Raw genomic sequence first — 26280 nt, 5'->3', positions numbered from 1 at the left:
GTGTCATAATAAAAAAAAGTTACTGACTTATTTTGTAAAGGCGAGGTTGGGATTTCTTTTGCTCCTAAGAAATTAACTTTTTATAAATCCAAAGTATCCCTGAAAACACACATAGTTAAAGTTATATAATGGAACAAACAAAACCTAAACACCTTGATGATCTCCCGAATGACATCTGACTTATGAAAGTTCAAATGACAACTCTGATGACAGCTCAAATGACTTAATTGATGACCTCATTAATGAGGTAATATAAAACAGTTGTCATAGAGTTTTTATTCAAGTTGGACGAATATATTTGCCCATTCCTCTTGGCAAACATGCTTTGGCACTCAAATGTTACAGTACTGAAAGATCCTCAACTTTCTATTTTTAAGCTTCTTCTTTCTCCATAGTTTTCTCCCCTTGCTAGCAAAGGTGATTTAATGTTTATTTGGTGAGGCCAGATTACATGCTGTCTAAGCTTTTTAAGCAAAAATTGTGATTTAACAAAAATTTTTGGATTTTCCTTAGCACCAGTTTAGACGCTGTATTCTCTACCTCAAATAGGTCTACCAGAATAAAATGTTATATATATACAGGGAGTGCAGAATTATTAGGCAAGTTGTATTTTTGAGGATAAATTTTATTATTGAACAACAACCATGTTCTCAATGAACCCAAAAAACTCATTAATATCAAAGCTGAATATTTTTGGAAGTAGTTTTCAGTTTGTTTTTAGTTTTAGCTATGTTAGGGGGATATCTGTGTGTGCAGGTGACTATTACTGTGCATAATTATTAGGCAACTTAACAAAAAAAAAAATATACCCATTTCAATTATTTATTATTACCAGTGAAACCAATATAACATCTCAACATTCACAAATATACATTTCTGACATTCAAAAACAAAACAAAAACAAAACAGTGACCAATATAGCCACCTTTCTGTGCAAGGACACTCAAAAGCCTGCCATCCATGGATTCTGTCAGTGTTTTGATCTGTTCACCATCAACATTGCGTGCAGCAGCAACCACAGCCTCCCAGACACTGTTCAGAGAGGTGTACTGTTTTCCCTCCTTGTAAATCTCACATTTGATGATGGACCACAGGTTCTCAATGGGGTTCAGATCAGGTGAACAAGGAGGCCATGTCATTAGATTTCCTTCTTTTATACCCTTTCTTGCCAGCCACGCTGTGAAGTACTTGGACGCGTGTGATGGAGCATTGTCCTGCATGAAAATCATGTTTTTCTTGAAGGATGCAGACTTCTTCCTGTACCACTGCTTGAAGAAGGTGTCTTCCAGGAACTGGCAGTAGGACTGGGAGTTGAGCTTGACTCCATCCTCAACCCGAAAAGGCCCCACAAGCTCATCTTTGATGATACCAGCCCAAACCAGTACTCCACCTCCACCTTGCTGGCGTCTGAGTCGGACTGGAGCTCTCTGCCCTTTACCAATCCAGCCACGGGCCCATCCATCTGGCCCATCAAGACTCACTCTCATTTCATTAGTCCATAAAACCTTAGAAAAATCAGTCTTGAGATATTTCTTGGCCCAGTCTTGACGTTTCAGCTTGTGTGTCTTGTTCAGTGGTGGTCGTCTTTCAGCCTTTCTTACCTTGGCCATGTCTCTGAGTATTGCACACCTTGTGCTTTTGGGCACTCCAGTGATGTTGCAGCTCTGAAATATGGCCAAACTGGTGGCAAGTGGCATCGTGGCAGCTGCACGCTTGACTTTTCTCAGTTCATGGGCAGTTATTTTGCGCCTTGGTTTTTCCACACGCTTCTTGCGACCCTGTTGACTATTTTGAATGAAACGCTTGATTGTTCGATGATCACGCTTCAGAAGCTTTGCAATTTTAAGAGTGCTGCATCCCTCTGCAAGATATCTCACTATTTTTGACTTTTCTGAGCCTGTCAAGTCCTTCTTTTGACCCATTTTGCCAAAGGAAAGGAAGTTGCCTAATAATTATGCACACTTGATATAGGGTGTTGATGTCATTAGACCACACCCCTTCTCATTACAGAGATGCACATCACCTAATATGCTTAATTGGTAGTAGGCTTTCGAGCCTATACAGCTTGGAGTAAGACAACATGCATAAAGAGGATGATGTGGTCAAAATACTCATTTGCCTAATAATTCTGCACTCCCTGTATATATATTGTTAACTGGAAAAACAGTGGTTAAAGTAATGTTAAGGTTGTTGGAATGATGCACAAGCTAGTGTTAAAAACCCCCAAAGCACTGATATATTCCAGTTATAGTATAGCAAATTAATTGTAATTTGTGTTCCCCTGATGAACTGCTTATGACCTCACATATTACATCAGTCACTTATATTTTTTTAATTCATGTTCAGGACACAGGGACCATGTCCCTGAGTCCCATAATGGTGGCCACTAAATATTATTCAAGTTGTGGCCAGCCAATCAAAACTGACTACTTTCCTGTAAACAGTCAAGATATGCCTAATTTTTTACCTTTTCATGCCCAACCCGACCCCTCCTTGAATGCTGATTTCTTGAAAAAAGCTCAACCGATTTACGGCAAATAACAAAAAGCACGCTTTCTGAGTAAAGTGCTAACTTTTTTCCAAATTTGGTGTAATTCCATTCAACCATTTTTTCTGTGTAGCAGAACACATTTTTCCTTTATGAATCAACATGGAAAATCACACTTTTGAGACCCCTCCCTTTTCCTTGGCCCCACTTGACGGATCAGCTTAACACTTTCGATAAAAGAGCCGAGGTTAATGAGGTTTTTTTGGGACGTTTTTGTGCAGATTCATCAAACAGCACAAAAGGTTAATATGAAATAAAACCTTTTCTTCATATTGAAACTCTGACCTAACTAAAACACACAGTGGTGACTGCCAATCCCACGTTGTGCACTGTCTTTGCTGAAAAAAAAGAAAGGTTATGGTGAAGTTATAGTTAGGTGTTGAAATAATACAAAAATATTGTTCAAAAACAAAAAAACACTCAAAACTTCCTGTTATCTTAGCTAACTATAACTTGCTGCCCTGCTATGCACTTCTTATGACCTCACATTTTGCATCACTCATGACATTTTAAAATACGTCATCGGTGACATCATTCTGGCACCATCCTATAGGGTTTGTGGACTTGAAGTAACAAATTTAACGTGCTAAAACTGTGGACAGTTTGCTAGTCACTTTAATGGGATTTTCTTTGTAAAACACTTAACACGATCTACAATTTTAAGTCAAGAGCTTGACAGGTACTCATTTGCAACTGTAAAAACACTTTCTGTTTGGCCCTACTGACATTGCTACATTGTCAAGTAAAATGTACTTTACAGCTTAAAATTATTTTGCTGTCAAATTTTCTCAGCACAATTTTCACTGTAATAGCCTTATTTCGAGTCCCATGTTAATCAAAATGGAAAAAGGAGCTAAGGCCACTTTGAGATTATGGGATCCTCCAGAAATCCTCTGATATGAAGTGTTTCAGCCTGACATTCGGTGAAAAAATAAATATCAGGGTAACGAGGTGCAGTGTTCACAGTTCAATTTTTAAGGTACCCTCAGGGTACAACTCAGAAATCACGTTTTTTCCTCTCCACCACCCACCCCATAGTTACTGATGCCGCAGCAGTGGAAACTCATGGAGGGTTGGATAACGAGTCATTATACTGCACACTTTTTAATATGGACTGCAGATGTTGTTTTTCCTCAAGGTCTCCTGAGCAAACACCTACTTATGGTAGTTTTTTAAGTTTGTTTTTTTATTAAAAACATTTTGCCAATATTATAAAGTTTACAAAGGCTACGATCGGAAAGGGAAAAAGTCCTGAAATTGAGCTAAGACAGCAGTTATCAATTTATTTCACACACCACTAGTTACAATGTCGGGTTCATCCAGTTCCACTTCATATTCCTCTCATGTGTTTACTTTGACTTGCGGGATTTTAAATCTTAAATTGATTTGAAAAAATGTGTACCTCAGACAAATTTAATTGATTGTAAATCAAGAAAAAGAGTTGTGTGACAGACAAAGCTAGTGAACATTCATATATGCTCTCTTTGTCAGCTTTTTGGATCCACGGAATTACACTCCTACCTGGGGCAGTCCTGATCTGTCAAATTGTAGCGGTAAGTGTTTTTCTTCTTTCTCCATCCAGTTTCTGTAGAGTGAATTTGTTCACTTAAATACTCGATGCAACAAGTCCTTTGTTATATACTTTTGAGGATAAGCTGCGTTTTGTTGACTCCGATACTGACTGCTAGGTTGAAAATAATGAATCTTTGGCGACTCAGCTGCGAAGTATATTGATAGCTCCACTCATGAGAACATCAACCACCAAGAAACTACAAAGAGACTGTCATCAAGTATACAAATGCCACCAATAATCTGTATGATGTGTGCCACGTTTAATGGCAGGGAAACTGCATATCGTTTAGGCAGAAAACATTGCCATACGAATTATAGTAAAGTTTGTGTAAACTTTCCAACCAGTAAAATACAGCACCCCATCACGAAAGAACCCTATCTCCTTATCTGGCATGGCTGCTTGACAAGCAATACAGACAGTAAAGTCCGGAAACTTGGTTTGTTTATTGCATGATACGTTACATAATATAAAACGAGTTGTTTTAAATCAGTACAGTTAACAAGGTAATTGCATTAAATGTTCAGAAATCTAGAACAAAATATCTAGAATGAAAGGTTCAGTAATTAGACCTATGAGCTCCCCTGTATGGTTGATGGAAGTGAACGTTGGCTGTGCTCATTGGCCTTGAAAAGGAATGGAAGTTGTAGTTCAATGTCACTCATTATGCCCTGGGGTAACAATTGATCTGCTGATGCTGCATTCAGGCCAAAAGTTAAACCACTTGCAACACTTGGGAACATTTTCTACTTGATTTTGTTGCACTTTTTTTATTTACAACTGGAATCTATATCCATGCCTTGTCTTCCATTTTTCCTTCTTCTTTTTTTTCTTTTTTTTTCTTTTTACTTGTTGACTGAGCTGTCCCTCTTAACCTCGTCTGAACATAATCAATAAAACTGTCAAAACAGATCTATTGGTTAATAACACACAAAACAAAATGCGCACTCACAATATTTGTATGTTTTAGATAATTTAGAAAACCCGGAAGAATTAGCCAACCAGCTTTTGAATCTCACTGGTGACGGTCAAGAGCTGACGCAAGAAAAAGTAGACACCTTTGTACAGCAACTCAAGAAACTTGTGAACGGCGCCGAAATCAATGCTTCCCTGGGGTCCACTGTTTTAAATGTGTTTTCTAACATCCTTAACAGCTCAAATGAGGCACTCTCAAAGTCTTCCTCAGAGTAAGTGGTTTTTATGTGTCTCGGTTTCTTAAAACATATGACGTGCTGCTTATGATGTGTGGAGAGTTGGAGACAGATTTTATTAAGCTTTGGAGTCTGATATTTTATGATGACATTGGGCGTTATTTTAACTTTACCAGAATGGGTACTTTGGGCTGGCTGTACACAGCAGTTTGCAACCTGTGGGTATGTTGGGAACCGACCTCAGTACACTAATATGAATATTAATTAAGTAGGGCCAAATTGTGTCCCACTGAGATAAACAGCTATCACAGGGATGGTGGCCTGCTAGGTTCAGTAGACCCACCATGCCTGTGGTTCAAGAATGGTGGCCTGCTAGGTTCAGTAGACCACCATGCCTGTGGTTGCTTTTTAATAAAGCAAACTTTTTTTTTAATGTAGGCCTTTTTCTTTAAGGAAAAGAGACTGCATTTAAAAAGCAATGGATTCTTTTTTCCTTTTTGTTTGTTTAAGAGGAGTAGCGGTCAAAGGAGAAGTGGTCCTGCGGACCACTCCTCTTAAATAAGCATTTTTGGTATACATTCATAAAGGGGAAGGGAGCCCAAATTGACACCTTCCAGTTGGTGAACGGGTACCTCCCCAACATGGGGGGGGGCGTTTAAATATCAATGTTTGCACCTGGATTTTGGTTGCAAAACATTGCTACATATTGTACTGATTTGATATTTAGAAGGGACGCCTGTAAAGCACCCCTTCCAGGTACAGAATCAATATCCATTTCTAAACACATTTAGCAATTCTAAAAATAAAATCAGGATTGCTAAATGCATTTAGTACATAACTAAAAGGATTTTAACGTTCACAAACCCTCTAATTTTCCGAATCAAAGGGTTTGCAAATGGTAAAACCTTTATACATCTGGCCCAAAATAACAACTTTGTTAAATGTCCCGTCTGCCATATTACAAGTGTATTATATTTTATGGCATTTGTAAACCCACCCGCATACTCCAATGAAGGACCTCAGTCTTTCTGATGTCGAAGATCAAGCCAATAAGGATGTAAAAAAACTCCTAACACGTTACTTTACTGTCCCCATGGGACAGTCTATACAGGAGAATCATTTCCTATGAATTTACCAACCAGTAGCTACATTGCAGACTTGAAATTTAGGAGGTCCTATTTTTTAATTATTGCTATATGTTTGAAATCCAATTCATCTTAAAACTAAATATGCCATTTTCATTTTGAGAGTGTGAAGGACTTGTAGTAAGGTTACATGTACTTAAACTTTACAGCTATTGGTCCACCATGTGTCCTTTCAGAATCCTTTCAAACCTGAGGTAGCTCCTTAGTGTTTACTTTTCTTACAATTATATTGTTAGACTTCATTCAAAGTCCTTGCAGAAGTCATTCACAAGTAATTTTAAATGACTTGCTGTTGCAACTGTGCGTGCCAAAATGCTTGTGAGCGACTCAGCTCAATTGGAGCAATTCTAATTTGCATGTGCAGAAACACCTCCCTAATTTCAATATCTATTGTCATGTTATTCTGTTTCTCGTTCCCAATACAGTAGTGTTGTGTTTTCCTAATTTGTTTGACTCTTCTCTTTAGTGTTCCTTAATCATGATGTCTGTGTTTTCTTTTGTGTTTTAGAGCTCTAAAGACCATTGATGCCTTGGCCTTGAAGATTCAGTTCACTGGGCCATCTGTCAGTATTGTGTCTCGGAACCTGGCACTTGGAGTCTCTCATCTCAATTCCTCCTCATTCAATGGTTCGTCCTTCAGTGCTGGTCAGCAGAGCAATGTCACTGATTTGCAGGTATTTCACAAAGTGCCTGCATTCTGTTTTCTGTTCACGACTCTTACATATGATTGTTCCAGTCTCAGGGATCATGAAGGCCAAAGTAAGAACACATAGTGAACTGAAGTGTATGAGGTGCTCTCTCTGTAGAAAGTACTACTTGCCCTTCCCCTAGTCTCCTGGCATCAGACAGGAAGTGCTAGGGGTGGGGCAAGGTCACAAACTCGTGATGTCATCAATCATCAATAGAGATGTGTGAAGTCGCCTCTGTTACTCATGGTACTTTACTGAGTGAACATTCATACATCAAACCCCTCTCAAGTTGCCACTCAGCTGTGTCATTCTTCCCATATTTCCTGTTGTCAATTAAAATGTATATTAAGATGCATTACGAAGCAATATCATAAAGGAGTAATCCATTTTGCTTCACATAACTCCTGTAGCTGTTTGAAGCACACCAGCGAGATCCGCTATTTCTGTCTCAAGAGGATTTAGCTCAGTACTCCAATGATTCAAGCACTGGTATATGTCTTAGGGAGGCAAAATGCTGGTACCCGCAAACTACGCACCAAACGGCTTACAGCCTGTTTTCAGTCTCGAGCATTCTTTTTGCAAATCGTTGTCGCCTTGTGCTTTAATCAAATTGGTGCAACTGAAGCAAAACATCACAACTAGCAGAATGCATTTGTTGTTTAAAGTCCAAGACTGACAACATTGTTTTGTAGTGACATTGAGTCATCTCGTGATTCTAGCACAGGGTTGTCATGTCACTTTTCTGTCAAGTACCAAGGTGAAATAACTGAGGAATATTTCATTAAAATCACACGATGGCGCTATCTGAAATTCGGTAAAGCCGACTTATCTAGCCTCACTACTCCTTTCTCATTGCTTATGAGACATAGCTGAGAAATGGCGGCCCACCCTCACAGGTCAAAGGCACTTGTTTTTCTTGGGCCTTTATCATCACACGACTACGTATGTTTTTTTGTGCACTCCTCTGAAATAGGTTCCAGACAGAGTTGCATTTACGTGAACTTCAGGTTAGCGAGGCGATTAACAGAGGAAAGGAAACTCGGCCTTCATTCTAATACACACTTGTTGTTTCTTCCATAAATTGTTTAACGCGGAAGCTGCGAGCGCTGATAAGAGGATCTCGTGCCCCCGAGGCGAGAGATTGACACGTTTATAATCATGAAGCAGAGAGACCAGGCTTGGTTTGTTAGTTATACATTGTTTGGTGTAGGCAGCGCTCGCAAAGGAAATTTCACTTTCACCATATATGCAAGGCAAGTTCAAAGTAAACACTCAAGGTCGTTGTAGTGCCAAGGGGTGCATAAGCAGTGGACTGCTGCAAATCGCATACATATGTGAATGGTACTGGTGGAGGTAGCCATGCAGTTCACTGAATGAGCCATGCTTGGTTAGTAAAAACACAGTACGTGCAGGGTTCAGTGTATATCAGAAGACTAGATTGCACCTCATGCCTCTTTCTTCCACCTTTTGGCACTTCCTATCACTTCATCTCACTCTTGTGAGTTATTTTTTATTCTTGTTTTTTCCCTTTCTCACTTTGTCCCTATCTTTTTAGTCCTCTTTCTTTTTCTTCTCTGCTGTCTTTCTTTTGTTCTTGGCTAAAGTTTGATGACGGAAAATAAGCCTGGTCGCCAAAATGACTGCCACTGCTAACCTCCTGTGAACAGGGGAAGTGCATGTTCTACAAGATATCAGTGTTAGAATCCAGAACGTCATTTGACAGCCACAGGCACCATGATGAGCCGGTGACCCATTTAGTCGGTGCTAGTAATAAAGGCCTACACTTGGCGTATCTCACTGTATTGTAACATACTCCAACACTGCAAAAAGCTTGTTTCAACAATTGCAGTTACTCAGTCAGCATTTCAGAAAAACAAAAAATCAACTGTGAGCAGAGATGGTTTGAATATTCAAAAAAACGAATTATTGCTCAAGTGTATTCCTTAGTATTTACGCTTGTATGTATACTAGCCATTTTGGACTGTACAAGCTGATATTGTGGCATGCAAACACCTTTTTCTGTGGCCTTTAATGTATTCAGTTTACATGAGTGGGCTTTAGATGGACTGGTGCACCTGCTGTTCTTTTGCATTTGTGCTGGGAAGAGACTAACTTTGTGTTCATTTAGGTAGTGGTTGTAAATGTCATCACTATAATAAGTTCCAACTGAACCGTTTCAGAGTTCTTCTTCTTGGTACTGTGGGTCAGATATTACAAGTACCACAAATACCCCATGCATTTGGTCCTGGAGGGCGTTTTCTTCTCAATGGTGGTGCTGCTGGTACCTGAATGGTTCAGTGCCAGTTCCAGTGTTCCTTAGTTGCAGCACAATCATTCCTCCGGTTGAAAGAGAGTCACAGTTCTGATGAGACTTAGGGCTTGATTTAGATATTAGCAGACAAGTTACTCCATCACAACAGTGACAGATATCCTGTCCACCGAAATCTAAATCCGATTATATCCTATGGGATTTAGATTTCGGCGAATGGGACATCCCTCACCGTTGTGACAGAGTAACTCATCCACCCTTACTTAGCCCTTAGTGTTGCAGATATCACTCAGTCATATCTTTATTTTGGTTCAACATTCATACAATAGCGTGTTTAAAATATAATAAAGAAAAATATTTTGAAACAATAAATACAACTGTACAACAATTTTCATTTCATAAAAATTACCAGCAAGTAAGGTTTAGAAAAACTAAAATAAAAACGTTAAAAACAATATAATTTAAAGAAACAGATAAATAAAAATGGGAGGTGCAATTTACTAGTCCCAGTCCCTCAGCTGGACAATAGTTTCTGTCTAAGCCTCCACATATACAACAGAAACCAGGAAAAGGCAAAGAAAATAAACTGCCTAGTATCACTCTGTAATACTCTAAAACACGTCCTGAAATTCCAAAGCCTCAGATTGCAAGAGACTGGTAAAATCTAACTCTTTCTAATTCCTTGGTAGACGGGACAAAATAGCAAAACATGTTCAGGTGTTTCTACTACCTGTGGGCAGACTGGACAGAACCGATCCAGATCACCAGGATAGCATTTCCACTTCGCTGCAAAAGAACCAAAGGTTAAAGTTCCCATACGAAATTTAACATATAAAGTCTTTGCATGGGCAGGTTCAATCTTCTCCAAGAACTCTTCAGAATGGCAGTCCACTTTAAACTCCAAAAAAGATGCAGTAAGGGAACCAACCCTAGAGGTATGCAGATGTAAATTATCAATGTAGTGACATTAAGCACCCTTCAGTTCTGACCTAGATACTGAGATTATATCAGCAGGAGAGGATCATAGATTCTCATACCCAGTCTGGCCCAGACAAGCTTTCAGTGACCCAAGCCAGGCACTCCTACAGGCACTGGGCTGTTTCAAAACATCTTCTAAGGCCTCACGAAAATGCATGAGCTCAGGAACCGTCCAGAGTCTCCGCCAATATAGGAATGGTCTTAACCCAGCTATATCATTGATTTGTCGCAAACCATAATCCAGCCCAAAAGGCACAAGCGGGGTACTGACAGGGAGATTATTTAAACATCTCAAAAAACTGTTTTCTGTCAGCTCTAGGGTTTTAATATTGTGAAACCCCCAAAGCTCCCCACCATATAAAGTGGCCCCTAAAGTCTGGGTTTTATAAATTTCAAGGGCTGGTCACACTGGGTGTAATGAGGAGGAACGATGGGCCCTCAAAATGCCCCCACAGTATTGCCCCAGCTTGAGCCTGCATATCTTGACGAGAGGTTGAGGGGTTATCAAAGCATTCTGTGAGCATGACCCCTAAATAATCAAACACAGAATCCCTCTTCAGTGGCACACCATTAAGGGTTGGGTTAGGGCGAGAGGTCAAACAAGTATTAAAGACCATAATTTTAGTCTTGCTTGGGTTGATCTCAAGCCCTGCTGCCTACAGAATGACCCAGTTCAGCCCAGAAACTTCTGGATCGCCAGGATTTAGATAGCAATATGGTATCATCTGCAAACAGGAGGGCTGGAGTCTTAACCCCTGGAAGACTAGGTCACCCTCTCATTTTCCAAGCTGGGATACCAGGTCATTGATGTACAAGAGGAAGAGAGTTGAGCCAACACACACCCATGTCTCACTCCCCTAATTACCAGAATGGGGTCTGTCAATTTGCCCTGTGGCCAACATTTAACTTGGACATAATTGTTGGAATGTAATCTCACAGTAATTTTTAAAAGATAGTCGGAAACTCCCAACTTCGCCATTGCAGAGGTATTCAGAGGCCAGGTCATCTCATTTTGAGTTGTACAGCCCAAAGTCTTCTTTCAAAATGGTAGCTGAAGTTTGGTTGATATCTCAGGGTTGGGGAAAGAACCTTCCAAAAATGAAATCCAAGTTCCCTGAGCATTCTTTCTCCATCTTTTTCCTTCTTGGCTTGTCATGGAATATTAGGGTAGTATATTGCTTTTGAGATTTCTGAGGAGTGTGTAATTTAATGCTAATTTCAAAAGGTAACGGGCAGTTCAGTGTCTTGTGTTTTTGTGCATGGTGCCCAAAATTTTAAACTGGATAATTTGATGTACTGGAAGTAGATGAAAGGTAAATGTGATATGCTCAAATGTTGTTAATTCATGAGGACCTTCTATCGCTTGTCGTGGACCCTATGATGAAACTGCAAATGCTAGAAGTGGGGTCCATGGGAAAGGTAAGATTAGTCCTTCCAGATTCTAGTTTGTTCAAGGAAAGGAAACTTTTCTTCATCCAGAAGAAGTTATGTCTAAGAAATGTAGTGATACTCACTTCCTTCCACTCCTGAATTCGATCAAGTAGTAGTAGTTGATGGACCTCCATGTCATAGATATCGTTGAGTTTGAGGACAATGAACATTGTTGGTTGGTGTTAGAAATTGGGTCTCTAGTTGGCAGCGGTATGCACCCTGGCCAAATAGGGACCACAGTCCTAGTCAGGGTAAGTCAAATACACAACTTAAAGCTTGGCACAGAGCAGGCAAGCTTAACTTAGAAGGCAATATGTAGAGTATGTGTTCAACATTCATGCAACAATCACAGTGAAAACACCACACAAAGACCCCACACCAGTTTAGAAAAAAAGAGTAGGTTTATCTGAATACATCAAGACCAAAATAACATAAATCCAATCAGTATATTGAGAGATATTCATTTTTAGAATATATCAAAGCCGTCGTTTACAGGGGGCTTGTTTTAGATCCTTTATGGTACTTGTGCAAAAAATACGTTCACTTCACTGCAGGCAGAGTAACGAGGAAATGTTGGGACTGCGTGGGTCCAAGTTGAATCCAGGATTGCACCACTGCGGCTCGACACAAAGGGAAATACCTGGTGAGTGAAGAGGTTGCAGCGGAGAGCAGAGTTGGGCTGGAGCGCCACTCATAGATCTGGTGAGGAACAGGCGCGCACAGCACATTACTGTTGCTGGACAACCAGGTGGGGCTTCTCTAACTGTAGTGTTCGGAGAGGGCCAGAAGGGTGCACTCTACATGTCGGTGGGGTCCTCGGACCAGGCCGATGTTGAGGGTAGGGTGCAGCGACACGTTGCGCTCCACAGCGGAGGATTGCAGCAAGGATGTTCCCCTTCTCCTGAAGAGGGACGAACAGGGCAGGTGTGCGCCGCTCTCCGACTACGGCCAATTGCACAGAAAGACATTCCAGAGGAGAGCAGGTCTTAGATGAACCATGCAGCAAATCCCAAATATGCCACCCACGGAGCTTGTGGTGATCGGTGCGTCAGGATCCAGGTAGCTGCTCACAAGGTATTCGATGTCTCTGAGACCTGGGGAAGAACAGGGGTCAAGCCAGCAAGGCCTGTGTATATGCTATACCACTTTACAAAGGACTTACTTGAAAATTAAATATGCCAGTTGTGGAGTTACCAGTGTTACCATGTTAAGGGGAGAAGCACATGCACTTTAGAACTGGTTGGCAGTGGTAAATTGCTCAGAGTCCTAAGACCAACAAAAAGTTACAGCAACAAAACAGGAAGTAAGGGCAAAAAAGTCTGGGGTAAGACCACCCTAAGGATGTCAGGTCTAACAATTGGTCTTTTTTCCTGGTTTGTAAGGAGGGTCTCACAAGTGTCTGTTAGTGGTTTAAAACCCTCTTGCCGATTTGAATCCTGATTTTTGGTGATGGACTATGTTTTCCTAGAGTTCTTTGTGACCCTTGCCATAATTATTGTTTGGAATGGTATGTTGCTGTATTGCCGTAATTACACAGACCCTTACAGTATTCAGATATCTTTTCAGCTCCACAGTGACTTTGCGTTGGGAGAATACAGGGCTAACTACAATGATTTAAAAAGGTTACGGAATTAAAAGAAAAAAAAAACATTGTCAAAGTATAGTATTGACCCATCATCCCTTACAATGAGGTGCACTTTGTTTTAGGCCTATATTGTCAGACCAAACTCACAGTGGGAGAGACCTGTACAGTGTATTAGAGTAGGTGCAGGAGCAGCTCTCCTTTAAGGGGTCTGGGGCTCCACCCCTCCCTTTTCCAAATCATAATGAGTGTCTGTCAGGCTGAATAAAGGTTAGCTTAGCAAACACTCACTATATCATGGTCAGGCTGCCTGGTGCTTTGCATGTGTATCGCACAGCCACCTTTTAGCCTGAGCCAAGGTGGAGAATCTCTGGTAGAATCAGCCCTAGGAGCCTCACTTTTAAGACCTGTAGTGCCCAGGCTGGATGTGTATCGTAGACATCGCGTCACAGAGTGGGAGGGGGTCTCTGCGTCTCACTGACCCTACCCCAACTCTGTGAGGAGTTAGGAAAGGTCCACCTCTCTTTTGCGGGGCCATGACAAGATCAGCCAACGAGAGGAGGTGGTGAGGTTTTCTTTGTGTCCCTTCCTTCCCCGAAGCCCACAGGAACCACTGAGGCCTTTCGTCTTCTCTCTCCCGCCACCCGAATTTTCTGCCACCGCCCAGTGATTGTTGAATGTTGGTGTGTATGCATAAATGGAGGGTTATCTGCATGTGTGTTCTGTGTGTGCATGTAACTTTGCTTGTGATTGGTGTGTGAGTGTTTGTGTGCTTGTGAATGGATGCGAGGGAGTATGCATGTGCATGGATGTAAGTATATGTGTGCATTTGTGAGTGGACAATGCTCTACAAAGGAATGTTGAAAGAGGAGGTCTGTGGTAGCCATTACTGGAGTTCTGGCGCTTTTTATCTTTAATGGTAGTCCCAAATTTCCAGTGTTCTAAGTAATCATAGGTGCTTGGAATTACTGCCCATGTTAATCTTGAGAGAGAAATTGATAAATACACTTCATATGTTTTACATCTTCATTTTGTCCTTCTCTCTCTCTTTCTGGGTCTCTCTTCTGCACTGACTTCATTTGTGCCTGTTCCTATCATACTTCAACTCCTTCCTTTGCTTCTTTTCTGTCTTATTCTGTGCCATGCATATCGCATTTAAACTCCTTCCTCCCACGTTATATCTCAGTTAGATGGCTTTACTGTCATTGTGATGGACTAATCTGAGCATTTGAGGAGGAACAACCAAACCTAACAGAAAAGTAAAAATCCTAATTCCTCCAGGATAAAAAAAACACATGACTAGTATAATACCTGTCTCCTTACCTCTGGAGCTGCCAACTTGTCACCGTTTTGCTTAGAAAGAAGTTTAAGATGATCAGTACATATAAAGATCTTTCTTTGGTTTGTGTACTTGATTGTGTTGGCTTGCTTTGCTTCATTTTTTCTGAATTTTAGATGTCAACAATTGTCAGATTATGTAAGAAATACATATTGAACATTTAGCAACTACAGGCTGATTACAGCTGGCCTGTTAATGTGTGATCCCGGAACAAACGTGTTAGTGCAGGGATTGCAATTAATTATAAGTGGTGCCATGTTGATCACATCCAGTAATTACCATTAAATATATTTCATAAAGTCCACACCCTTTGTTAAGTTTCAGTATGCCAAACCTGCCGGCCCTTAACAAGGGTTTAAAAAACTCGGTCTTGGGACATGCAGAGTTTGGTGTCACCAATATTCACGCCATTCCCCAAAAATGTCAGAATAAGCATTAGTTACAGCATACGATAAATTCCAAACACTTAAGTATTGGTGACTTAGGCTAAGGTGAGATGAATGTTTAATTCCTTTTCGTGTGTTTTAAACAGATTGACATGGGGAGCCCTCAGTCAAATTCCTTGGCTTCTGTGGTCCTGCCTTCAAGTTTATTGACAACGTTGCATCCATCTGATTTGGATGTGGTATCCAGAGCTCAGTTTACTTTCTTCAAAAAGAAGGGACTGTTCCAGGTAAGAGTATCTGCATTTCAATGTGCACTTTTGAACTACTTACAAAGCATGATAGAGTGCGTCCCCAATTTGGCAACACATAGTTGTATATCTGAGGCATTAATGTTCGTCACGTAAATATTGTGCGAAGTTGTGTAGTTCACAAAGTATCAAGGTTTGTGTTCATCGCATAACTTTGACCTGAGGGCAGTGCTTCTTGTACAAAGAGGCATGGTATTCTTGCTAAAAATAGTTATCCATATTTATGTTGATAGCCTTAGGCATTGCCTTTAAAAATAGACTTTAGTGTGTTTTTTAACCAACTTTTATGCTTGATAATTTGTCAGGAGCTTGATGAAGATTAAAGAACTTCACAAACATGTGGGCAATCTTTGAAAGGTTTGCCTACCTCTATTAAGGTAAAGATGAAGAACATACTTGCATAGTCACCGATGTTGTCAACACAAGCATGCTTCTTAAAAATAGATACATTGATACATTTGAAATTGAAAGTAGGGTTAATGTGCGGTTGATCTTCGTGTTAAATTTGCATGTAAAAGGCACCCATCAGGCCTAAATGGTTCTTGCAGTCTCTGTCATGAGTCCAAAAAATGAGTAACTTCTGGTTTGAAAGAGAATAATATTTTCTAATTTCTCAATTGTTTTCTCGTACCGGAAACTCAATCTGCAGTAGAAGAAAGTAGGACTTTATTTCTGCAGATTTCATTATTAAGCAATGAGGAGAGTTTAATTCACTTGAGACTATTTGAACCAATTCATGAAGAACACCCATGTTTCACCAGTCAGGATGCTTTCATTAGTCCCCCACAACCACAGACGTCCACCATCCATGTTTATCACAAAACTACTCATCCATCTGGTGATGTTGCCTTGTTCAAAGAAGAATCTAGGTCTGTGAACTTGAAAGTTCTTTAAATTGATGGTATGTGGTTAATTATCTAGTAGTGAGACTAGCTCAGCATCCACAATCTGACTGCTGAATTCTGATTAGCTTGTGGGCAGATAATGTTTGCCTGGGCAACTCCATGGAAGATATTGGGGAGCAGGTGATAGAGATTGTTAGGCCTGATTTATAGTTTGTCAGGTGGGATTCTCTATCAAAATGTGACAAATATCTTGTCCGCCAACTTGCAAGCGCCATATGCTACAATGTACTTGTATTAAGGCAGAGAGGACATTTGTCATGGTTATGAGTGTTCCATCGACCAAACTCTAAAGAAGTCCCATTGTCTATCAGCTCATACATCAATTGTCTCAGGATAAAGGAGAGTAAGGAGTCTCCTGCTGCAAAAACCCAAATTCAAATAAACTCAAGCTTTAAATCAATCCTTCTCTGGGATGAGCAACACAAAGTGGGACGCTCTTCCCAAGCATCTGAGAACTCAAATTATCCTTCAGAAAATTACCAAAAACATATCCATTCTACTTGCACCTATACTGGTACCAACTGCCCACTGCTGAACTGGCACCTATAGGCATAATAATATTGTGTTTTACACTTCAACTCTTTCCCCTTATCTGTTTATGTGCTGCTACACTGTTCAACATCTTTGCTGTTTTAGAATGTTTTGGGCCCTGAAGTGGCTGCAATATTTTGTTAGGTATACTTTTAGTAAAGGCATGTCATCAGCTGAAGTGTTCGCAACAGCCAACATTTCTTCATCCACCCTCGCATAAGAACGAGTTTTTGCAGCCACAGTTACTGCAACAACTGCAGATTTGGCAGCTTCATCAGCCAATGAATCCACTACAAAGTATACTCCTACACGTTGATGCACCTTGCAGCTAAAATTAACCAATGATACCACAATGCTTCTAGCACTATAGGCACTCATTCTATTTTTTAAATTATTGAAACAGTTTGTTTTAGTTCTAGTGTATGTTTGTCTTTATATAGTTTGACAAAAATGTTGTGTCCTAAATATCGTTTGCAAAAAGATTGCCCATTTGGAGCTAATATCTTAAATTCTACTCCCAAAAGTATTTTTTTTTGTAAACAATATTTAGTACACATTGCTTCTGCCAGACAATATTTTTGTCAACGCTATTCTAACATACTATCAGTTGTCCACCTGCACAGATTAACAATGGATAACACAACCATTCTCAAGTGCTTAATAAAGACAATCACTCAACATGTTCTAGTTTATTAAAACACTTATCACTTGTGGTCCGTAAAACTACACACTATTCTATGTGTTCCTGCCCCGGCTTTGCACATTAATACATGAGCTCACTAGCAGTATTCCCTATGTCATAGCCATACCTTCATGAATATGCCACTTAAAAACACACAGTTAAAGTAAAGTTATGAGTACAAAACAGCACCTATCATCTTAATGTTTTTATTTCAGTCCGTGGGAGGCCCTTGAACCCGGGTTTGTTTAGTATTCTAGTAGGGGCTGCGGACACTTGTGTGGTCCCCTCTGTAATATAGATAGTACCAGCATGATTTCAAGGGGACGATTCATCATTTGATGGGGTCTGGCTCCTTGCATATGAGGAAACACTATTTCATCTATACCTTCTCTGTATTAAAGGTATGAATCAGAGGCAAAGGAGCTACCGGGAGGCTCACTAACAGTGCACCGCAAATAGGTGATTCAAACTCAGTGCAGCCCTAAAGGGGTGCCTTAGAATGTGGTTTGGAGGGTTCTGTGGCCCTCCAAACATCTCCCCGCTGGCAACTGCACTTACTCACTGCAGAGGTCTATAAAGTGTTTTACACACAAAGATAGATAGGGGAGGATCTGGTCCGCATACTACCTCCCTGAAAAAAGAATCAACAACACAAAGAGTATGGGAAACTTAGTGGACAGACCAGTCAGGCCTGTTCAGCTAGTCATCAGATCACAGATGTAGTGATCTAATTTAGGTGTGAGGTATGGTAGTGGTAGCCGTGTTCTATTGGGGGGGGGGTTCCCCTTACGTAATAGGTGGTCTCACTCACATTTTAGTGTCATGCTTCATCATTTGACCACCTATCCCCACCAAGGTAGGATGGTACCACGGCAGCAGAATCAACCTCGTTGTTAAAATAATTTGAAGGGAGTGCTGAAATGATATCTCTCTGGATAAAGTGGGGATCCAGTTGAGTGGAACTATAAGGTAAATTACCTAACAAATCATCAGTGTGTCTTACACCTTTGATAGTGGTGTTTGTTGGTAAGGTTAAAAACACAAATGGGACACTATTGAGTGTAATGATTCATTGTGTCACCCTAGTCCTAATGTCCAACATGTTTCTGCCCACTCATCTAGCCAAACTGGTGTGGGGCATTCGTCAGGGCCTGGGATCCCTCCTATATATAGGGTGTGTGCTTTTCCTAAGCTAAGAGTGAACAGCACGGTTATAATACACGCTGGGCCTACCTGAGAATTAGCTCAGTTATGGGTGGCCTATGTAGGAGAAGAATAGTAAGTTGAATTTAAATTAAAAACATGGGAAATATACACGGTGCATGAAAGTAATCACTGCAAACCACTGCACACAGGGTGTGAAAAACCGTGCTATAGGTGAACACACAACCATGCAATTACTCATTGCTGTGGAAAAGGTGCTAAACAATGCTAATGTTTGAGTCCTCTATAAAGGGTTCTCTGTCCCACTTTCAAACGCAGGCCCAGTTGCAGTCAGCACAGTGTAAGGCAGATTAAACTAGTGGTTTCAAGTAGCCAGTTTGCCTTTTACTAATGAGCTGACTCCAGGGGAGGCACAGGTTCTTGGCTGTTCTTTGAGCAGCACATTTACTGCAATAGGGCCTGTGTCCCTGTTTATGACTGTCAGGGTACTTTAAAGGTGTGTCATGATGCAAACAGGGACAGTATCTCCTATGTGTAATGTTGGCGCAGTTAGCTCTAACTTTAATCTTTTCAAGTCAAACAGACACACAAGCGTGTACGATCATCCTCTCACCGCGTTAAAATGGGATGAAAGCTCTGATTTCTGCAAAAAAGAGCATTATTAACACCTGCTACTTATAGCGCGGTGGAAGCCAGATGGGTGGTATGAAGTGCTGTTTAAAAAACACAATGTGTTATTATTACAAGCAAAGAATCGAAATGGAACTCATTTACATAGTTAGTGGCTGTCCTCAAAATCTGGTTAGCATCCTACTTTCCTGGACCTAGGTTCTTCATTCTTTCAGTTCACCATGTCACGCGTCACCACCTTTTACCACATCACGTTGTATGCACTTTCTTGTTTTACATAATTCAGGTTCCACGAGCTAACTGCATGATACAAGTATGTAAACGCAAATGCCAAACATTCCAGCCCATCTTATGACTGATTGGTATTTCCCAAATACGCAAGTAAAACCAAGGGCCGGAAGCAGAGCAACATGATGAAGCACATACATTGGCAATGCCTGACACCTTCAGGGAACTATGAGAGTAATCAGGACAGGCAGCTCCTCACACACAAGTGGATTAGGAAGGAAGACTTTCAGTGTTTTTCACAAATAAAGGAAACGTAAAAAAATCCCTTTCCCTGGAAAGATGGCTGGGTCATTGAGTAAACGTCTGTTTTTTTAGGAAGGACACAAAGCAAGGCTTCTGGCATGAGCCTTGAATTTCTTTGAAGGGAACATGTGCAGACGTCCATGGCTGTCTGAAATATATTAAACTGTGCCTTTATCTTTCAATATCAATGCTTGAGGAAATTTAACAATCACATGTGTGATCAAATTCCAAGTTCGTTCACAAATTCAGCCAATAATGCACATAACAGTGTTTTCATACATTTATTGCACAAATACCCCACAAATCTATACCCATATCAATTCACATTTCGAAAATTCATTCAAATGCTTTACTAGTAGAGTTGAATTTGAGTATACAATTTATCAAAACTATTTTTTGGGATTTTGTCGAATCATCTCATATTTTGTTTGCCCAGGAGAATTCTAGTACCTTCTTCTTGAGTATCCAAAGGAGGTTGTGGAAGGGATTCTTGCACCTCAACTTTCGTAAATTTGATGCATCTGTCATTGTTCTATTGAGATATACGCGTGTGCATAGCATGAGGACAGATAAACATTAACATTTTTTTTGTGGCACCCAAATACGCACATTTCTTAAGTTTAATTAAAGTAGAGTAAATTAAAAGAACACTACAAAAAAGTTGTGATTTGTTAACATTTTTGCTGAACAATTTTCATACTAACTATAGGTTTTTAAGGGTTATCACTTGCATAAAAAATACTTTAAGAAGTTATTTTGGCATTTTTAAAACAACCTCTTTACATTTGTGACAAACTCAATTAAAAGGGCGCTGAAGTAGGTATAGGCTTAGTTGAAGAATTTCACCCATTCCTTATTAAAGCAGTTGCTTGTGGAAACGTAAAGGGGAACGGTACTACAGTTAGATACAGCTTGTCTGTAACAGCCATATGTGTAACTTGTTCGACCTTTTACAACAAATTTTCAGCAAAGATTACATTTAAAGAATTTGCATTGTCCATATTCAAGTTCACAGCAGTTCCAGTGTGTGACCTCCAGATTCAGTTAAAAGATTGAATGCAGTATGTTTTTTGCATTTAGAATTGTTATGAACCATCTTATAGTGGAAGTGCTATCAAATTTGAAATGTAAGCCCTTGACTTAACTTTGAATTTGCTTTGACAATGCAGTCTGCCCCTTATGTCTCCCGCAAGGCCTTTCAAGAAGATAAGGGGCTAACTCAAAGTGGACTGTAATGAAAACATCTCAAAATTCTAGAAGAAAAGCTCAGTCTAGAAGAATACCTAGCAGTGGAATTTCCACACCCAGTGAAATTGTAAATTGGAAGAAGTTTCATTTCCTCCCAACTATTAATCAAGCCCTAAATGTATACATTGCAACCCCATGCATATCGAACTGAAGAAAGGCTATTTAGATTTCATGTTACAATTGTATATGAAATTGTGTCATTACGCCACATGGTGTAGTTGAGAGTTGCTTGTGTGAAAAAAGCCTGTCGCGGGTGCATCGGAAGACTGCGAACAGACAGAACAAGTGGCTCTTATTTGTGGCCTTGTGTATTTTTGCACTATTTTGCCAGCGTAAAGTTCATCCTTGTGCACTCTGTGCTCTAGAAATAGGCAAAATGCCAGATTTGCATTTCACTTACATTTTCCAAAATTTTACATAATGATGTAATAGGAATTCACACAAATTCCTCACACTCCGGACCTCTGTGCCCTGCAGCTGACAAGATGACATGAGATGGAGATGAATTATAGCTCCTAAGCATGTTGATGGTCGTGTAAGATGACAGGGAACAGGACCTTCAGTCGCATGTCGAAACTAACAAGGTTCAGCTGTTCTGTCACCAATTCACTAAAGGCTAGGAGACAATATTCCTCAGTACCTCTTCCGTGCTTCGAGCCTAACAGCCCATTTAAATCTGCCCCTGGTGTTCCATGCATAGGCTGCCATGTTCAGCTGGTTCTCTCCTTGAGTTGCATGATTCTGCTGTGTGCCTACGTCTATTTGACACTAGCACGCAAAACACAAAAAGCAATATCAGTTGTTTACACAGTCATTTTTAATAAGGGACTTGTGTGCCTATCAGATAAAGAAAACTAGTTCATTATTTGTTAAGGAAGCGATCTAATTAAATGACCCCTTATCAGTCGGCATTGTGTGCCATATAGAGTAGCGTTGTTTGCCGTCTGAGTCATTAGTAGAAGTCATTCTGGCTATGACCCCTGCAAATTCCCTTCTGGTGGTGCTGAAATTTGCTAGTTAATAAAGGCGAAGGCAGATTGCCCAGAGAGGTTTATAAACATTATGCTCGCAGAGTGGTTGCATTTCAGCTATTAGGATTTGTTTATGTACACGTTTTCAAAAGCATGTTTCATCTGTTTAATTATTGGAAATGTATTTGAGCTTCTTTTGTTCTCTCTTTGTAAAAGGATGCCCAAATCAATGGAACCGGGCAGGAGTTTGTCAGTTTCGTGGTGGCATGCAGTATTGGAAACGTTACTGTTCGGGATCTTCAAGAAGATGTCAGGATCACCATTAAGCACCTGAAAGCACAGGTGAGGTCAGAATTCACGATATGTTAGGGCACTATTGCCAGAGCTGCTTCAGGCCGCTCTAGATAATACCCTGCATTTATCTCATGAAAGCACATTACATGCAGTGTGAGTCATGCACAGTTATGCCGTATAATTTTGTGCGTTTCCTGCTTTATCCACACTTTCTTTGAGTTGCATGATGGCTCATTTTAATGTTTTCCTTCAGGCAGGGAACTGCATATTCCAAGCCATTTTGACTTGTTCTTGTCCAAGCTCGGTTGCTGAACAAGGTCTGAAGAGTTATCTCTCCCCTCATCCCCAGCTCTCGAAGACATGACATTCCTTAGAGGCCTCAGTTCAGCATCCTTCTCCTCAACAGTGTAAATCCCACCCTTGAAACTACAGTCACACTCGCCCCCTTTTCACTTAATCTCTATCGACTGTAAAACACCCATCGAGCACAGTGCTCCATTGTTTGTAGCTACTTATATCCAAGTTGCCTTTGTCTGGGACAATCAACAGCAGTTAGTGCCGTCTACAGGAGGCAGAAACCTCTAACAAATAAAGTTCTTGACAAAAACGCGTAAATATTGCCCAGCTCAAAGGTTTTCACTTCATGGCCTCGGGAAAAGGAAACCACGAGGCGTTGCTATCAGGCTTCAAAAATGCGAACAGGGGGTCTCCGGTAAGGCGCACAACACAATGTGAGAGCCTGTCAAGTTAAAAAAAATCCCTGCTCACTGCATTGTGATTTTCTATAAACTTGTATGGTGTTTTTGAACTGCTTCTCACACGGTATCCTGGGCAGAGGTTAAACTTCCATATCCGATAGCACCCTCACATTGCAATCCCTCCTGGCAGCTGAAGCGTTTGACAAAACTCACAGGGGCATATTTAAGAAAAGTGTGTGCAGCGCCACTTTTCGTGCGCCATTTAGCGCCCCTCTACTTAAAATACAGCGCACCATGGCGCAGGATACAGGGCAATAGTGCAGTTTTTTTTTTTACGTTATTGATGTACTCTGCAGGAGTAGCGCCAAAATATTGGCGCTATTGCTGCAGAGTACATAGAGGCCCATTGTATTCAGTGGCATGCCCCCTTTTAACGCCTGCTCTGAGCAGGCCTTAAAAGTGCCGAAAAAATGACGCAAGGAAATCTCTTATATTTCCTTGTGCTGTTTTTTAGGCCCCCCCGTCTGTAACGGGGGAACGCCCCCTTTGCATACATTATGCCTGGCGCAGGCATAATGTAGGGCAAAGTGTTACAAAGTGGCGCAATGCATGCATTGCGCCTCTGTAAATATGGCGCAGCTTTTTTTGCCATTTAACGCCACATTATCGTCAAAAAATTACGCTAATGTGGCATTAGAATGGCGCTAGGGGCACTTAAATGTGCCCTACAACAGAATCTAGAAATACCAGTATAAAAAACAGGTGCAACTGGATTTGTGCTTGCTTTCCATTCCGCAATTGTTTTGATGCTGTTGTTCAGTTAAACTTTTGTGAAGTTCAGTTTTTAAAGTCTTTCAAGTTGTGTTGCATGAAGGTAAGCAACATCAAGGCGCAGGATACTCGTAGGCAGGAGCAGACTGCATCTGGCAGACATTGTTTCCTGAATCATTGGCAACAACTCCTGCGAATGTGCACAGAGGGTATCTCATAGCATTTCCTGCAGTGTCTGACGCAAAATGCGCCTTGACCTGCGCGATAACCTTCTGGGCACTTACTGACGAAGCTGGAACAGCTACCCCGTTAATCAGCAGACCTGTCCCCTCAAGTTCCTTGTGCGCAAATCAGCTTCCCATTTGTGAGAACAGTTTTTAATGGATTCTTCAAGGGTTCTTTTAAGGAACGCACTGTCCCAGAAGTGGAAGAGAGAGAGCGTAAAGTTGTAACGCTCTATAACTGGCCCCCGTCCTTAAAAAGGATGCAGCTTACACGCAGAGACGAGTCTAATATCCCACAGCCACCCCTGGCACACCATCTTCCTAAACTTGGGTGAGTTCAAGACGTGAACCCTGCATGAGGAGAACGGATGACGTAAGATTTGACGTAACAGAATTACGAACAGTCGAAGAGAGAATAAATGTATGGCTCAGGAAAGGAAACATAAAAAATTGTAAGAATGATTTACAAGTTATTGCACCTAAGGAAATAAGGTAATAACATCCGGAGGAGGTGAAGAATGTGTAATCATCAAAACAGAACAGGAATATTACAACCTCTTATCAATTGTTTATTCTACAAGACAGCAGAGTTATCCTTGTAGAATCCTCAGTGGGGATAATTCTTAAGCCTTAGATGAACTGAGCCGCTTATTAGCCACTTCGTGCTGCCAGAAGACAGACTGGAAACATTTGGAACTTGAACTGTCTTCAGAGAACAAGTATTGGCAAAGCCAATGAGTCTCGCCTATGCAAAAGCTATTGGCTTTGTCAATGTGTTTTAAACATGGTGTTCACCAGCATGGCTTCTGTTCACCTTGGCTAAAAGTTGTGTAGAGAAGAGTCAAGTTGAGTGTCATAGAATGGAAAAGCAAAGAGTGGAATAGAGTGTTGTGGAGTGGAGTGGCAGGGAGTGTCGTCCATTCAAGTGGCATAGTGTGGAGTCATGTAGAGTGGCATACAGTGGAGTGGCATAGAGAGTGCATTGCCATAAAGTGTTGCAGAGTATAATGGTGTAGAGTGAAGTGGCATTGAATTCAGGGGCATACAATACAGCATCATAGAATGTAGTGGCATAGATTAGAGTTGTGTATAGTAGAGTGCAGTGGTGCAGAGTGGAGTGGCACAGAGTAGAGTGGCATAGAGGGCAGGGCCTTAGAGTGCATTGGCATCTAGTAGAGTGGTGTAGAGTGATGTGGAGTGGTGTATAGTTAAGCGATGCAGAGAGCAGTGGCACAAAGTAGAGTCAAGTGGTATAGAGTGCAGTGGAGTAGAGTCAAGTGGCATAGAGTGGTGCAGAGTAGAGCATCATAGAGTGGTGCAGCGTATAGTATAGCGCCATGGGGTGGAATAGAGTGTAGTATAGTAGTGCAGAGTAGAGTGGCATAGAGTTTAATGACAGAGTACAGTGTTGCAGAGTAGAGTGTTAGAGTGCAGTTGAGTAAAGTGGTGTAGATAGCAGTGACATAGAGTACAGTGATGCAGAGTAGAGTGCAGTGGAATTGAGTGCAGTGACAGGGTGCAGCTGTGTAGAGTGCAGTGGTTAAGAGTAGAGTGGCTTAGAGTGCAGTGGCACAGAGTGGCGTAGAGTGCATTGCCATAGAGGAGATTGTTTTAGAGTAGAGTGAAGTGCCGTAGAGTGGAGTGGTGTGGAGTGTCATACATTGTAATGGCATAGAGTAAAGTGCTGTAGAGTGGATAGGCATAGCGTGTGTTGGTGCAGAGTAGATTAGAGTGGCACACAGTGGAATGGCGTAGAGTGCAGGGGTATAAAGATGAGTGTTACAGAGTAAAGTATATTGGCGTAGAATGTATCAGTATAGAATGCAGAGGCATAAAGTACACTGTTGCAGAATACAGTGTCATAGATTAGAGTTGTGCAGAGTAGATTGATGTGGCCTACCCTGGATTGGTGTAGAGTACAGTGGTGTCAGTAGAGCAGTTAAGAGTGCATTGGTATAGAGCAGAGTGGTACAGAGTAGAGCAGTGAGGCGTAACGTGAAGTGGAATAGAGTGCAGTGGAGTGGAGTGGCATGGAATGGTGTAAAGTAGAGTTGTGTAGAGTAGAGTGCAATGGTGTAGAGTGGTGCAGGGTAAAGTGGGGAGGCATAGAGCAGAGTATGCATAGTATGGTAGCACACTACCATTACAAAGAATACATTTTCAGTTGAAAGGATCAATACATTTGCACAGACATACAGTTTTAATAATAAAACAAATCAGTGCACAAATGAAAAT

General features: G+C 40.9%; 1 protein-coding gene across 3 annotated transcripts in view; it reads left to right on the top strand.

Moving 5' to 3' along the window:
* Positions 1-26280, top strand: part of ADGRG6 (adhesion G protein-coupled receptor G6) — a 513628-nt gene that overhangs the window by 400691 nt on the left and 86657 nt on the right. For all 3 annotated transcript variants that reach the window (XM_069235130.1, XM_069235132.1, XM_069235131.1), the window contains exons 12-16: positions 4040-4101; positions 5089-5305; positions 6923-7088; positions 15235-15375; positions 22275-22400. In XM_069235130.1, the coding sequence (XP_069091231.1) occupies positions 4040-4101; positions 5089-5305; positions 6923-7088; positions 15235-15375; positions 22275-22400 (712 nt within the window). The remainder of the gene's footprint in view (positions 1-4039; positions 4102-5088; positions 5306-6922; positions 7089-15234; positions 15376-22274; positions 22401-26280) is intronic.

Source organism: Pleurodeles waltl, chromosome 5 (genome assembly GCF_031143425.1).
Source record: "Pleurodeles waltl isolate 20211129_DDA chromosome 5, aPleWal1.hap1.20221129, whole genome shotgun sequence".
Lineage (NCBI taxonomy): Eukaryota > Metazoa > Chordata > Amphibia > Caudata > Salamandridae > Pleurodeles > Pleurodeles waltl.
Note: the sequence above shows the minus strand (reverse complement) of the source record. Positions and strands in the feature narration are given on the sequence as shown.